The sequence below is a fragment of the Macaca mulatta genome, chromosome 1, assembly GCF_049350105.2.
Source record: "Macaca mulatta isolate MMU2019108-1 chromosome 1, T2T-MMU8v2.0, whole genome shotgun sequence".
Classification (NCBI taxonomy): domain Eukaryota; kingdom Metazoa; phylum Chordata; class Mammalia; order Primates; family Cercopithecidae; genus Macaca; species Macaca mulatta.
In genome coordinates, this window is record NC_133406.1 from 181,946,499 (window position 1) to 181,961,643 (window position 15,145).

Consider the following 15,145-nt stretch of genomic DNA (forward strand, 5'->3'; position numbering starts at 1 on the left):
GGTGTAACCCCGTATCTACTAAAAATACAAAAATTAGCCGGGCGTGGTGGCCCGTAATCCCAGCTACTTGGGAGGCTGAGGCAGGATAATCGCTTGAACCCGGGAGGTGGAGATTGCAGTGAGCCGAGATCGCGCCACTGCACCCTAGCCTGGGCAAAAAGAGTGAAACTCCGTCTCAGAAAAAAAAAAAGCTCAGGCGTAGGCCACTTCCCAAGGTCTCTACATGTCAACAAATTAGAAAAGACGAAGCCCCAGGCCTCTGGGGGCGCCTTTGCTCTGGAAACCCCGCCTCCCGGCAAGGGAGGGGCTGGACGACGCTTCAACCCCGCCCCGTGACGCGTTAGGCCCTGCCCCCGGGCCATTTTCGTCTCGCGGGATCTCTCGGGAGGATAGACGGGGTCAGGTCCCATCATGGCGGCGGAAGAGGCTGATGTGGATATCGAAGGGGACGTGGTAGCGGCGGCGGGGGCACAGCCAGGGTGAGGCTTACAGACCGGGTCTTTCTGGGGCGGAAAGGGGACTGGATTCAAGGAGAGGGCCCTGGGAAAACTGCAGGTCCGGCAAGGGAAAAGGGAACAGAAGACTATCGCCTGGGCCAGGGTCTCCTGTGGGCCTGGGAGGCGCCGCGCCCGCCGGCTTGTCCCGAGCCCAGCGGGCAGGGGGGTTACCTGGAGCTCAGGTACTCCTGTGTCGCTTTCACCTTTTGCCGGATGCTGTGAGGGCACCGATTTCGCCTACCACATTGCGTTTGTTTTACATTTAGATTCCTTCTTCCGTTCCCTCCTTTTCAGGATCTCCTCAACTGTAACTAGAACAAGAGCGGCCACGGACGAGACCTGAGCACAGGGACTCTTACTCTGTGGCTCGCTAGGCGTGTGACTTTGGGCGAGTCGTTTCATCCCTTCCACATGGGGATAGTTGTAAAACTTCTGAGAGGCAGCTTGACTTAAAGGGGCCAGGTTTTAGAGTTGGACAGTTGTGGGGGTTTTCCTTCTGCATTTGCTCGCCCTACCAGTTAATAGCAATGTGACCTTGGGCAAGATACTTAACTTGTCTGAGCCCCAGACTGCTCGTATTTAAACTGAGAGTCATGATATGTGCCTCATGAAATTGTGAGGATCAAATGAAATGATTGTGAGATATGCTTAAGCATACAGTAGGTGCCCTCTAAATGTATTCTTTACCATCCTGTTACCCTCGGGGACAGTACTGTGAGAATCCAGTGAGGGATCACATTTTTTAAAAATACCTCTTCCAGCAGAACAAACAGCCCAGTGTGATTTGACACGGAACCTCCTTTGACTCCTTGCTTTCTGAATGAAAAATGAGTCTCCTTTTTTTTTTTTTTTTTTTTTTTTGTATTTTTAGTATCGATGGGGTTTCACCATGTTGGCCAGGCTGGTCTCGAACTCCTGACCTTGTGATCCGCCCACCTCGGCCTCCCAAAGTGCTGGGATTACAGTCGTGAGCCACCGCGCCCGGCCATGAGCCTCCTTTTAAGTCATGGAGTCTAGCCATGGAGTCTAGTCATTTAGTCTAGCCATGACTATACTAGCCAGGAATCAGAAGACCTGAGTTCTAAAGTCAACCATCTATGTCTATAATTGTGTACAATTTCCTTAGAATTGTATTAGCTTGAACCATATGAAATTGCCAATATTTAGACCATTTTTGTTCTATAAAGTGGCAATTTCATGTAGTTCAGCTTAATATCAGGGCCTCTGTGAACTGGGGAGAAGTGCTAACCCAGCGCTTGAGGTACTAACATAGTGTGTTTAGAAGTGTATCATGAACTCTAAAGCCCTATAAAGACGTGAGGGGTAATTAAACTCATATGGTCATTGTCCCTCAAAGCTTTGCAAATGAGTAAGGAGCCCTTAATAACAATACTTGTTGACATTCATGCAATGTTTAAATCTTCACCAAGTGCTTTTGCATGCTTGATTTAATTTACTTTTCACAACAAGTTAATGAAATAGGTTGGCAGGGATACTTATCTGCAGTCTAGAAAGAAATGGGCTGGCCTTAGAAACACTAAACATTGATCACCTGAGGGCGTTGGTGGTATGCTTCTTCCATAGATTTATCTTAATTTTTCTGATTGTGTTTAATTTTTCCCACTTTTCTTTTTCTTCCTATTTTAGTTGAGGCCTAGGTCTACTCACCAGTAGCACTCGTGGTAACAAGCAGGATTACAAAGGTTATTGGTTCCTGGTGATGGTTACAACCATTGTCTTATACAACCCCAGGGAGTATCATTAATATTATATTCTGGTAAATAGTGCCCAGTGGTGTTGGAGCTCCAATCATATGGAATTTAGTGTAATGGTACTCTCTGAAGTATGTAGTTACAGTTGATGATAGCATCTGTGAAACCCTTGAGGATTAATTTAATAGACACTTGTAAGCACTTGGTAAGTGCTAGATGTCAAAGTTAGAAGGTGGCATTGAAACTTTTTGGTTTCTCTTCTACTTCTACCATTCTTTCTCATCCTTCTTTTCTTAATGTTCTTTACATCCTGGTGTTGCAAGGAGTTTTCTCATCGGACTTTTATTTACTGACCACACAGTCCTTCTCAAGACTTCAACTTCTCTTTGTTAGGTTGAATGATACGAAGTTTTACCAGTGTTCAACCATTTTTGACTTGCCAGCTGATGTTTCCCAAATCTGTTACCAACCCAGATCTCTCTTAAGTGACAGATCCATTTATCCAGTTCTCTGAATCTATCTGTACTTGGATGTCCCACAGGCACCTCAGTTTCACCTTATAAGTTTTCCCCACCAAATCTGCCTCTTCACTGTACCCTAGTATAGTAAATGTCACGTACACACACCCAGTCACCCAAAGCACAGACCTAAACTTCACCATTCCTTCCCTCCTTCTACTCCTCTACCCTATCAGTTATTTAGGGCTGTTGATTCTGTCTAAATATCTTCTTAACTGTATTCACTTCTTCCTGTTCTCACTGTCCCATAGCTCTAAGTTATTGTCACTTTTCTCTAGTATTTTTATAATCTCTCCCTCTTAACTGCTCCTTGTCTTCTTGGCCCCCTTCTGTTCTATTCTGAAGTTAGAGTAATCTTTCTTATATCCAAATCAGATCATGTTACTCTCTTCACTCCCCAGTTGGTTTTTTGATAAAAATCTTCATTTTTTAACTTCCAGAGATCTGACTGATCCACGCCCCACCTACCTTGTTCATTCAGTCCAACAAATATTGATTGAGTACTTTCTACATGCCATGCACTGATATATAACAGTGTATCAAAACCAAGTCTGTGCTCTCATAGAACTAACGTTCTTGTTAGATGACATAAACAGCAGTCTTATACGTATGTCAGATGGAGATGGATGGAGAAAGATAAAGGAGGGGAGGTGAATGGTTTGTCAGCTTTATCTTTTACATTTATCCAGGAAAAGTATATAAGATTGGAAGCTACAGGACCTCAGAGGCAGTATGAATATACTAGAAGGACTGGATTTGGAAAGTGGGAGAAACAACAGAATTGGGGCAGATTAAATGGGGGTTGTGAAGAAAAAAGGGCAGGCTTGGATTTTTGGCTTGGATAACTAGGGAGATGGTAGTGCCACTGAGTGAGATGGTGAACAATGGAAGAGTAGCAGATTTGGGAGGAAAGGTGATTTCAAGCTTTAAACATGCTAATATGTGGTAATCAGGCAGATATCCAGAAGTAGCTACCAGAGTATGAGTGTTGCTGATTCTTCTTATTGAGGAATAAAAAGATTTCTACAGTGAACTTGAAATGATAGTGGTTCTACTTTCTGAACTCTTGGCAGACCTAGTTATTTGAGCAAAGGTTTCCTTGAGCTAATACAAGTCTCAGAATCCTTTATTTAGCCTTCCTGGTAGTCTCTTCCAGGTCATAGTTGGCATTTAAGATTAAGCCTATTTGCCATCAACAATTGAGAGAAATGATTGCTTTTAGAGAATAGTTCATTAGTCCCACAATTTATTATAACTACTGCCTAATTAAAGATTCAAATTTATAAGCCTGTTGAAAGGTTTTTGCAGTCTTAGAGATGGAAAATTCTTACAACTAGACTAGGTCTAGAAAAAGTCAATAAGCAAAATATTAAATTTATATCATGGATTGAGCCCCCCAAAACTTATTCAGCCTTTTCAAATATGGGGTAAACAATGTAACTTTAAAGAGTTCTTATGACTTAATGAAAAGAGTGAGATAATTAACAAAGTTTGATCTCCCGTGGACATTGAAAAGCCTCCAAATAAAATTAATTTTTTTTTTTTTTTTTTTTTTTGAGACGGAGTCTCGCTCTGTGGCCCAGGCTGGAGTGCAGTGGCCAGATCTCAGCTCACTGCAAGCTCCGCCTCCCGGGTTCACGCCATTCTCCTGCCTCAGCCTCCCCAGTAGCTGGGACTACAGGCACCCGCCACCTCGCCCGGCTAGTTTTTTGTATTTTTTAGTAGAGACGGGGTTTCACCGTGTCAGCCAGGATGGTCTCGATCTCCTGACCTCGTGATCCGCCCATCTTGGCCTCCCAAAGTGCTGGAATTACAGGCTTGAGCCACCGCGCCTGGCCAAATTAATTTTTTAAATTGTATGAGTTGTTATTAAAACCACGTTTTTCTTATCTATTCACCGTACTGCCCTTTGAGTATTTTCTGTTTTGGTTCTGTCATCTAGGTTTTTTTTTTTTTTTTTTTCCCATTTTATGAGTGGTGCTATTGATGGTGATTTTTATAATTTAGATACAGCTAAAAGGTTTAATCACAAAGTTGAATTCCTGTATACACATGGGTACTGGTACTAATCAACTGAAACTGCATTGTTGGTTCATAGTCACAGAGCACGTTGCGATTGCTGCTTTGGGGTATTGTTTTCCTCATGAGATTGTTTATTCTTGAGAACCAAAAGAAGTGAGCAGTCAGACTTGATGTTTCACAGTTGAGATGGGGTAGCTTAGCGCTACCATGTATTTCACAGGCCAAAGAGGTAGAGCAGGCATTTCCACGATGTTAAATCTGTTTGTTAAGGGGAGAAGGGAACTAAGCAAATGCTTAGTTCTGTGCCTAAGCTTCTGTGCTGTGTGAGTTACATTCATTAACCAGTATGATTTTCACTTATATACTCATTTTCTTAATTATTACAGAGGTGACAAAAATACAGCATCAGTTTTACAAAAAGATCACTATCTTGATTCATCTTGGAGAACAGAGAATGGCCTTATTGTAAGTATTTTATAAAAATATCAGGTGCATTAAGCTGTTATTTATTGCCTAGAGTGCTGCTTTTTTTTTTTTTTTAAACTTAGTGCTAGTTCTCAACTATCACAGATGTAATATTTTTCTTTTTTAGAAATTTAGAATTTTTCTTACTTTAGAAATAGAAACCTCCTCTTTTGACATTGAAAAATGGCCTGTTGAGGAACAGGATTGGAGCCCGCTAGATTTAGGTACAGATCCTTGCTGTACCACTTCTCAAATTTGTGACCTTCAGTTTCTTTACACCTAAAAAAGTGGTAGGTGGGCAAGGTGGCTCCTGCCTGTAATCCCAGTGCTTTGAGAAACCAAGGCAGGAGAATTCCTTGAGCCCAGGAGTTTGAGTTTGCAGTGAACTCTGATTGTGCCACTGCTCTCCAACCTCGGCAACAGTGTGAGACCCGGTCTCAAAGAGAAAAAAAAAATGGGATTATCACAGGGCTTATTTCTTGTAGTAATTACTTATTGAGTACTTATTGTGTGCCAGTCAGTAGGTCAGGCTTGGAGAATATGACTATAATGAAGACAGACATGTTCCTGCTCCCAAGAAGCTTATATTCTAAAAGGGAGTTAGATAATAAACAGGCAGACAGACTAGTAATAGATTTTGAAGGAAATAAGCAAGATGCTGACTGAGAGTACCAGAGTGGGAAACCTAGTTTAGATTTAATTGTCAGTGCGGGAATCTCAGAGGAGGTGAGATTTAAGTTGAAATTGATGGGAAAAAGGGCAGATGTGTGAACAGTTAAAATAAAAAATTCTAGGCAGAAGGAACAGCAACTACAGAAGCTCTGGTTGAAGGCCAGTGTCTAGAATATGGTGGGAAAGGGAGGAGTGGCAGCATGTGGCAAAGTTGGAGAGGCAGGCTAGAGTTCTGTCATGCGGGACTTATGAGTCAGATTATGCTAAAGGGTTTACGTTTTGTTTTAAAGGAACTGGGATATCATTGAAACATTTCTTATAGATTTAATAGAGATTAGCAATACATTTTTATAAAATTAATTTTGGGTACTGTGGTAAAGATTGGAGGGAAGTAAGAGTGGAGTTAAAGGGACCAGTTAGGAAACATTCACAGTAATTGAAGCAAGGTTTGATGATTGGGACTTGGCCTGAGGTAGTAGCAGAAGAGATAGAATAGATGGATTTGAATTATATTTTGGAGGTAGAACTGGTTGATAGATTGGATATGGGCATCAAAGGAAAAGGAAAGAATCCACAGTGATTCCTGAATTTCTACATGGAATAACTTAGTGAGCAACAGGGCGTTTTGTAGAGTTGGGAATGCAGAGGGAGAAGCAGGTGGCGATAAGTGATGGTGAGTTCTGTTTTAGATATGTTGAGTTCTAGAAGCCAATTAGATATCCAAGTACAAATATTGGATGGGCTGTTGTATATTATGGTCTAGAGGTTGAAGAAGAGATATGAGCTGAAAATATTTAACCTGGAGCATTGAAAATGAGTAGGATCATGGAGATTGTAACTGAGGAAAAAGGAGAGTTAGTGGCGAGTTTTGGAAAGAGGTTAAGTGTCTAACAGAGCATCTGATGCCTAACAAATAATTCCTTTTTTGGGTGGCGATTATTACCTCATCCTGGGCAGGAGCATGAGTCTGGGAATCCAACAGACTCGGGTGTAAAGTCTCTGCTCTTCCACTTAAAATGCGAGTAGTGCTATAGTCGCTCCGGTAAAGTATTAATGCCTATCTGAGTGTTACTGTGGTAATCAAAAATATGTCTGTGTGCTCAGTAAATGGTGGCTGTCATTTGTAATCATTATATCATGTATTTTTCTTTAACAAAACAGAAGATAATTTCAAAAAGCAATAATAAAAAGAAAAATATATTCTCCTTTTTAATAGCCTTGGACCTTGGATAACACCATCAGTGAAGAGAACAGAGCTGTTATTGAGAAAATGTTGTTGGAAGAAGAGTATCCTTTAATGATGATGAGGAAAGTACAGGTTTCAGGGTGAAAAATCTATAAATGCAAAAATTACAAGAGGCCACTGTTTACTAGATGGATTTTATTCAGCCCCAGACTGCTATTATATAATATCATGTTGCCTATGTATGCAAAAAGCAGCATTTTATTCCTTGGGTTCTGTTTTACTGCTACATCTGAGATCTGATTGCATATTTTGAGTTTCACTAGCCAACTGTTTATGATATCTGAATATTGAGTAGAAATGATAGAATATTTAAGTCACTTTGAACCTTAAGTCCAAGCTTGCATTTTTAAAGTTATATAAGCTGAAACCCAGAGATGTTAATTTGTCCAAGGACACAGAGTTGGAACATGTAAAAGTTCTTCTCGCTTCATAATTTACAGGTGTTACGTGGGAGGAATCTAAATAAAAAGCACAAAACAAATACTATAGAACGAATATTTTTTTTCCCTACATTTGTGGATCCTTATTTATAGCTCAGTTTTTGTACACATAAAAGGAGAGGATTGAACAAAATGATTTCTGATTTTATGATTTATAAAGATAGCTAGTCATAGTCTAATAAGTAGTGGTTTATTAACCTCTTTCATCTTCATTTTATGGAGTTCTCCTCACTAAGCCAGAATTTCTCTGTTCCCACGATTTCCACTTATTGCCATGTTGATTTTAGAGTGTCTCTGTACCTTTAATTATCATAGGTTAACCCCATTTAGGCTTTCTTATTCTCTAATTCTCCCTAGACATTGCAGTTGTAGCCTAGATTATTGCTCTTCAGAGAAAGTCACATATAATTTAAAATTCTCCGACATCCTCATTTAACACAAAGGAAATTAATTTTAACTATATATTATATAACCTAAAATATTTTAAATATTCTCATTTTAACATTTAATCAAGATAAACACATGAGATAATTTTACATTCTTTTTTTTTTTTTTTTTTTTTTTTTTGAGACGGAGTCTCGCTCTGTCGCCCAGGCTGGAGTGCAGTGGCCAGATCTCAGCTCACTGCAAGCTCCTCCTCCCGGGTTCACGCCATTCTCCTGCCTCAGCCTCCCCAGTAGCTGGGACTACAGGCACCCGCCACCTTGCCCAGCTAGTTTTTTGTATTTTTTTAGTAGAGACGGGGTTTCACCGTGTCAGCCAGGATGGTCTCGATCTCCTGACCTCATGATCCGCCCGCCTTGGCCTCCCAAAGTGCTGGGATTACAGGCTTGAGCCACCGCACCCGGCCAATTTTACATTCTTTGTTTTGTGCTAAGTCTTTGAAATCCACTGTGTTTTTGTTTTGTTTTGTTTGTTTTGTTTTTTGAGACAGAGTCTCGCCCTGTAACCCAGGCTGGAGTGCGATCTTGGCTTACTGAACCTCTGCCTCCCTGGTTCAAGCGATTCTCCTGCCTCAGCCTCCCAAGTAGCTGGGATTACGGGCGCACACCACCACACCTGGCTATTTTTTTGTATCTTTTTTTTTTTTTGAGACAGAATCTCGCTCTGTCGCCCAGGCTGGAGTGCAGTGGCCGGATCTCAGCTCACTGCAAGCTCCGCCTTCCGGATTCACGCCATTCTCCTGCCTCAGCCTCCCGAGCAGCTGGGACTACAGGCGCCCGCCACCTCGCCCAGCTAGTTTTTTGTATTTTTTTTTAGTAGAGACGGGTTTCACCGTGTTAGCCAGGATGGTCTCGATCTCCTGACCTCGTGATCCGCCCGTCTCAGACTCCCAAAGTGCTGGGTTTACAGGCTTGAGCCATTTTTTTGTATCTTTAGTAGAGATGGGGTTCCACCATGTTGGCCAGGCTGGTCTGGAACTCCTGACCTTGTGATCCACCTGTGTCGGCCTCCCAAAGTGCTGGGATTACAGGCGTGAGCCTCAGCGCCCAGCCAAAATCCACTGTGTTTTATACTTAGAGTACATCCTAGTTCATGCAAATAGTGTTTCCACTATTTGCTTAGAAGTCACACATGTGATTGGTGGCCACTGTGCAAGTCTAGATAAAACACAAGTAGTCAGTGGTTCACTTCTAGATATGGAAACAAATAACGAGAGTATCTGTTCTCAGCACCTATTCCTAGCATGGTACCTGACATATACAGTATACAGCCAATAAATACTTGTTAAGTGAAGAATATCTCAGGCTAATCTTAAAGTATTTCATCAGACTAGTTTTAAGAACTTTAAGAGAGAAGTTCCCTGGTAGATTTGATCTAAATGTTTACTATTTTTATTAAGGTAGAGAAGATCCTTGGATTCTTTTCTGTAGGCTTTAGAAATGTGAAAAATTATTCCAAAATTGCCTTGGACAACCAACCAAATTTATCTTTTACATTCTCCATATGCTTTGGAAGAAAATATTTAAACCAGGGTGTCCAATCTTTTGGCTTCCCTGGACCACACTGGAAGAAGAATTTTCTTGGGCCCCACATAAAGTACACTAGCGATAGCTGATGAGCTAAAAAAAAAAATCGCAAAATAATCTCATAATATTTAAAGAAAGTTTACGAATTTCTATTGGGCCTGCAGGCAGAGGGTTGGACAAGCTTGATTCAAATGTGGAGGCTGTTTCTTCTTGTAGTCACTTCTAATTGCGAAGACAAGGGAACTATTAATAACATTTATGTAGCACACCTTTTGTATGAGTGATGTAAAAATTACATGACTGTAATATTGTTTAAAAAGTTTCCTTAATAATTACACAGATATTATTTATCTAAAAAATCACTACCGGAAAAAGTCTGGCTTGATCAAAAGGAAGATGATAAAAAATACATGAAGAGGTAAAATCAATTTATAATATTTCTAAAAGTGTGGATTGTATTTTTTGAAACCTTACATGCTTCCTTATTTTCTTTTTTCATGTGATGCAGTCTGCAGAAAACAGCAAAAATCATGTATGTACTTGTATTTTATATTTCTAAATCTGTTTTCATTAGTTAAAAATTATGGAAGATTTTTTTTTTTTTTTTTTTTTTTTAATTATAGTTGGCCTGTGGAAAAGCCCTCTTGACCTTGGGTTATACAAAAACATAAAGTAGATATAAAAACAGGTTTTTTGATAAAGATGTTGGAATGGCACAAGTATAATTTTATCATGTTATTTATTTGCCAGAATTTCTTTTACGGCCCTACATAGGCAGTTCTATCATATTGTGAAAAATATGGTTGTCTAGGGATTTATGGGGAAATTTTGAGAAGCTGTTATGTAATATATTGGAATTGACTTGATTTCTTTTATTCTGTCAGTTAATTTTCACTTATTTTCAACAAAATTTTCATTTGGATTTGTGACTTTCAAAAATTATCTGGAGAAATTAACTATTTTAAAAATATCCTTTCCCTATAATTGAAAAAATGTTATTTAGCATTTATGAATTTGGAAGTTTATGGTCCCTTAAAGGGTGGGTTTGCATATTTGCAATTGCCCAAGAGGTTGAGTACTGAGCAGCCTTTTGCTTTTGTATTTTGCTGAATAAACAATGAAATGAAATTAACAAAAGGATTAATGGCTTGCTTAAATTAAATTAGTGAGCTTCATCAGTTTTATTTTCAATTCCTTGAGATAATGAATTTTAAAAACAGTAAATATAATGCTGTAGTTTTTTACTTCTTTCCTATCTTAATATTTACATGGATTTACATGAAAGAACTAAAGAGAGTATTTGTGGAACCGATTTAAACTCTTACATGCCTTTCAGGGTTTGGGAATATATTAACACCTGCTGCTTTGTATCCAGTCTAAGGGAGCCTATTTGTTTGTTATCACATTGACTTCCTTTAATGTCTTTTAGTGTTATCCTCACTCAGACCCAAGGATTATGTCTTTTGGGGCTCCCATCATCCTGAGCTAGAGACACGTGACAGGGTAAATCTCTGCCCCCAGGTAGAGGCTGTAGCCTTCTTGTTTTGTTTGTTTATTTTTAATTCCTAGACTCAAAGTATTGAATTTAGCCCATGGCAATCTATAACCTTTAGTTACATAAATATGGAATGTTCCATTTCAGAAATTTTTTTTGCAATTCCTTTTTTTCCCCTCAGGGTACATTCTCCTACAAAACCAGCCAGTTACTCAGTAAAGTGGACGATAGAAGAAAAAGAGCTGTTTGAACAAGGGCTGGTAAATAGAGCAATTTTAAATTTTTAGTAAAATAATTCTAGAAGCAAATATTGGTAAAGTTATAAGGTTAAATTAATTTATAGAGACCTGAATTTTCTTTTTAATTACAGTTTTAACACCTTTAGTTCTTCTGTAGTTAGAGTAATGATGTTTATAGTGTAGTGCAAGAGAATTCCTTTTAACTTAGATCTAAGGTACTAAAATACTAAAATAGATTTAGATCTGTAGTTTTCATTCTTTTGGTATTTAAAAAAATCCAAGAAATTGAGGTATATCTGTATACATGACACCAACTACCTGGATTAAAAGGCAGAATTATTTAGTAGTCTCTTTTTTTTGAAACAAAACAAAAACTTGTATATTTGACACTGTTGGGGGTGATCAGCTGAGTTTTTATTCAAATTCGGCATTGTATACACTGTCTAAATATTTCAGCAACTGTAAATGAAGACCAGAAACTTTTGTGTGTGAATGTCTATTACACTGAAATCCATTTAAATGTTCACAAGTTGCATAATGCAAAAGATATGTATTCTGGTTTCTAATTCTGAAAATACCCCTTAATATGAAGAAACTTAAAAAAAAAATACTTAGGATTTTTTTTTTTTTTTAATTATTTTACTGTCGAGATTAGTTTATATCTTTTCCTTTAAGGTGCATGTTACCTAGTAGTGTTCTAAGTAATTTTGAAATTATGTGTATTTATACATTACATATATAGAATATTTGTATATATTAAATTTATGTATGCTAATCGAAGTATCATTAACGTTTCTACAGATGATGAGAATAAAATGTTTGTATTTGTATTTTAGTCAACACCATGACATCTATATACTGTATGATATTCTTATATAAATATATAAACGATCTTGAGGTTTTTATCTCTTCAAGACTTTTTCCTGTACTGATGATTTTTTTAATATTGATATTTCAGTCTGTTGTGTGATTATCATTTATATGATCTAACTTTAATTAATCATTTATTTAAGATTCCTGACAACTTTGGTGTTTTGCCTCTTATCAAAGAGCAGATACATAATGTTAGGTTTTAAAGGGAAGATGAGGGTTAAAGAAGGACACACACATACAGAAGGAGGGCAGCTCAACAGCAAATACAGGCTTTATGTCCAGCATAAAACCTACAGAAGTGGGGGACCAACCTAATGCCAGAGCCTGCTGCTGCTTATAGCCTGGGGCAATTTATAGGTATGGGCAGAAGAGGTCTGGGCAGCAGGATATTGATAAGATATTCCCGTCATGAGGCAGATCTGGCCCTTGTTCCAGCAGGATGTCATCGTGGTATTCTGGGTGTATTTTGGACCTTTGTCGAGCAAGATAGGATAGGGACGTTTCTTTAGTTGGGCCTTTGTTTGTCTCGTGGTCAGGTGGTTAGGCAGGATATTTCTCATGGCCTGAATACCTGTGAAATGTTTCACTTTGACAAAGGTCTGCAAAATGGCAGAGAGCTTACAACATGGTGCAGTTTGTGCTAACACATACACACATACATACGCAAACAGATTGAGTTTAAGGTTCATTTTTTTAGGTTGTTATTTTTTATGTTGGTGGTACTTATGGGGACTACATTTGCATGGTTTAAAATTCAAAAGGTTCCTAAAGTTATAGGGTATTAAGTCTTCTCACACTCATCTTAGCCTTCAGTTCTCTTTGCCTGGGGTAAGCAGTGTCTTCTTTGTGTTTTCCTCCAGAGATGTTTGTCCATATATAAGTAAATATGTGTTTATTTATATAGTGATATAGAGACGTCTGTTTACATTAAGGGAGATTTTAAACTTGGAATGTTTGCTTACACAACAAGCATGGAATTATTGGTTGTATTCTCAGCTTTTTTTAACCCATTGATAAAGTTTGCTTACAGACTGAATTCTCTCAGGCTTGGGAGTAGGAAATTGGGTGGTACTGAATGATGAGGAAAGGCTTTTTTCCTTCCCTTTTTTGGGCATGGGACTCTCCCTTTGCTCTATTTTGAAACTGGTGAATTTTTCTTTGCTCTTTTTTTTTTTAACCTTTTTTTTTTTTTTTTAAGAAACAGGGTCTCGCTATGCTGCCCAGGCTTTGAACTCCTGAGTTCAGGTGATCCTGTTGCCTCAGTCTCCTGAGTAGCTAGGACCACAGACACATGCCACCATGCCTGGCTTCTTTGCTCCTCTTGTTCGTGTTCTTTCCCCAATTTTTCTAGTACCCAAGTCCCTACTCTTCTACTAATCATACCTTAATCCAGATCTGTCCTGTCTCCACAAATGTTCCATGCTACCTACTAGTGTTACCTATTTGTCTTCATCCCACAATAAAGATAAGTAGTTCTTCAGTAAAATTGATCTCAGCTAGGTGTTAAGAGCAATCTTAATTAATTAATTTATATTTACTAATAATTTTCAGAAGTTCTTTAAGAAATTGTCCAAATGTCATGTTTTCTAATGAATATCAGAAATTTACTTAAATTAAGGTTTATCATTTGGGCCAGATCTTTGAAAATGATTTGCTGCTGTAAGGCATGACTGCCTGGGCTGTAAATCTGACCCTAGGGCCAACTTTCCTAAGTTGTGGCTAGTTTTTTGTTTTTTGTAGTTTTAAGAATTCTAAAAATTTAGAATTATTGAGCTACGTTAGGAAGTAGAGAATATCTTAAGTTGGGGATATTGCAAAGAGGCTTTACATATTAAATTATAGTTAGACTTGATACCCAACAATCCCTTTTAGCTGTCAAATTATGTGTTCCTTTCTGTACTTGAGAACACTCAGGAGCTCCCTCACATTCTCATTTTTTTCCCTCCACAGCTTCAGTGTTATGAGGTACATAGCCTTTGACACCAAGATGTGGGAGGTGTCAGAAGACATTAGTTGGAGGGTAGGCAACATAGTGAGACCCCATCTCTACAAAAAATAAAAAATTAGCCAGGCAAGGTGGTGCGTACCTGTAGTCCCAGCTACTGGAAAGGCTGAGGTGGGAGGATTGCTTAAGCCCAGGAGGTTGAGGCTGCATGAGCCGTGATCACACCACTGCACTCAGCCTGGGCAACAGAGTGAGACCCTGTCTCAAAAATGAAATAAAAACCGACAAATACATTAACAGGGAAAACTAGAGTTTATTAATGTGTGCAACATATACACATGCAAGAGAAACTCTGATGAGTAATGAAACGGGTAGTTAGAACTTTGGGGCTTATAGCATCTTAACAAAGAAGACATTTGTTGCAGGACTTCCTCATTTGTGATTTAGTCTTTTAGGTCAGTTCACTGTGATACCTGACAGAGTAAAATCTGCTGCAAGACACCTAATGGATATTGCAAAATAGGGAATCTGGGTTAAAAAAAAAGTGTTGAAATTAGCACAGAACATGTTCAGTCGATCATATAAATGGAAAATGTAACCTATCCCCCTTTCAGGCACTTATTTATTTTAAAAAGTTATTTTAGATTTGGAACATCATAACTTACAATATGAATTCGTACAGTTAGGTGATATCTTCATTTAGATAGGTGTTCTTTTTAAAAAGTAGTTTCTAAATCATTTCCATCAGTTTTCAGTAGTTCAGATTCCAAAAGAAGAATGTAGGCTTTGATTTTAAGAGCATAGTCTATATAGAAGACTTTATCGTGTGCTTCAGAAAATAAAGATGTATTTTTTTAATTTTTATTTTTTAATGTGGTAGGTGCTTGGACTATTCATAAGTAAATCAAAAGCAATTTTTTTTTCAATTTTAATAATACAGGCTAAATTTGGCCGAAGATGGACCAAAATTTCAAAGCTAATTGGAAGCCGCACTGTTTTACAAGTGAAGAGCTATGCAAGACAGTATTTTAAAAATAAGGTAAGCAGAATA

At 38.5% G+C, this 15,145-nt stretch overlaps 1 protein-coding gene across 8 annotated transcripts in view; it reads left to right on the top strand.

Moving 5' to 3' along the window:
* The first annotated feature begins 391 nt into the window (after positions 1-391).
* MYSM1 (Myb like, SWIRM and MPN domains 1) overlaps positions 392-15,145 on the top strand; it is a 44,539-nt gene continuing 29,785 nt past the window's right edge. For all 8 annotated transcript variants that reach the window (XM_015140697.3, XM_015140716.3, XM_015140704.3 and 5 more), the window contains exons 1-7: positions 392-479; positions 5,136-5,214; positions 7,103-7,173; positions 9,883-9,960; positions 10,051-10,074; positions 11,219-11,297; positions 15,035-15,133. In XM_015140697.3, the coding sequence (XP_014996183.1) occupies positions 412-479; positions 5,136-5,214; positions 7,103-7,173; positions 9,883-9,960; positions 10,051-10,074; positions 11,219-11,297; positions 15,035-15,133 (498 nt within the window). In that variant the 5' untranslated portion in view covers positions 392-411. The remainder of the gene's footprint in view (positions 480-5,135; positions 5,215-7,102; positions 7,174-9,882; positions 9,961-10,050; positions 10,075-11,218; positions 11,298-15,034; positions 15,134-15,145) is intronic.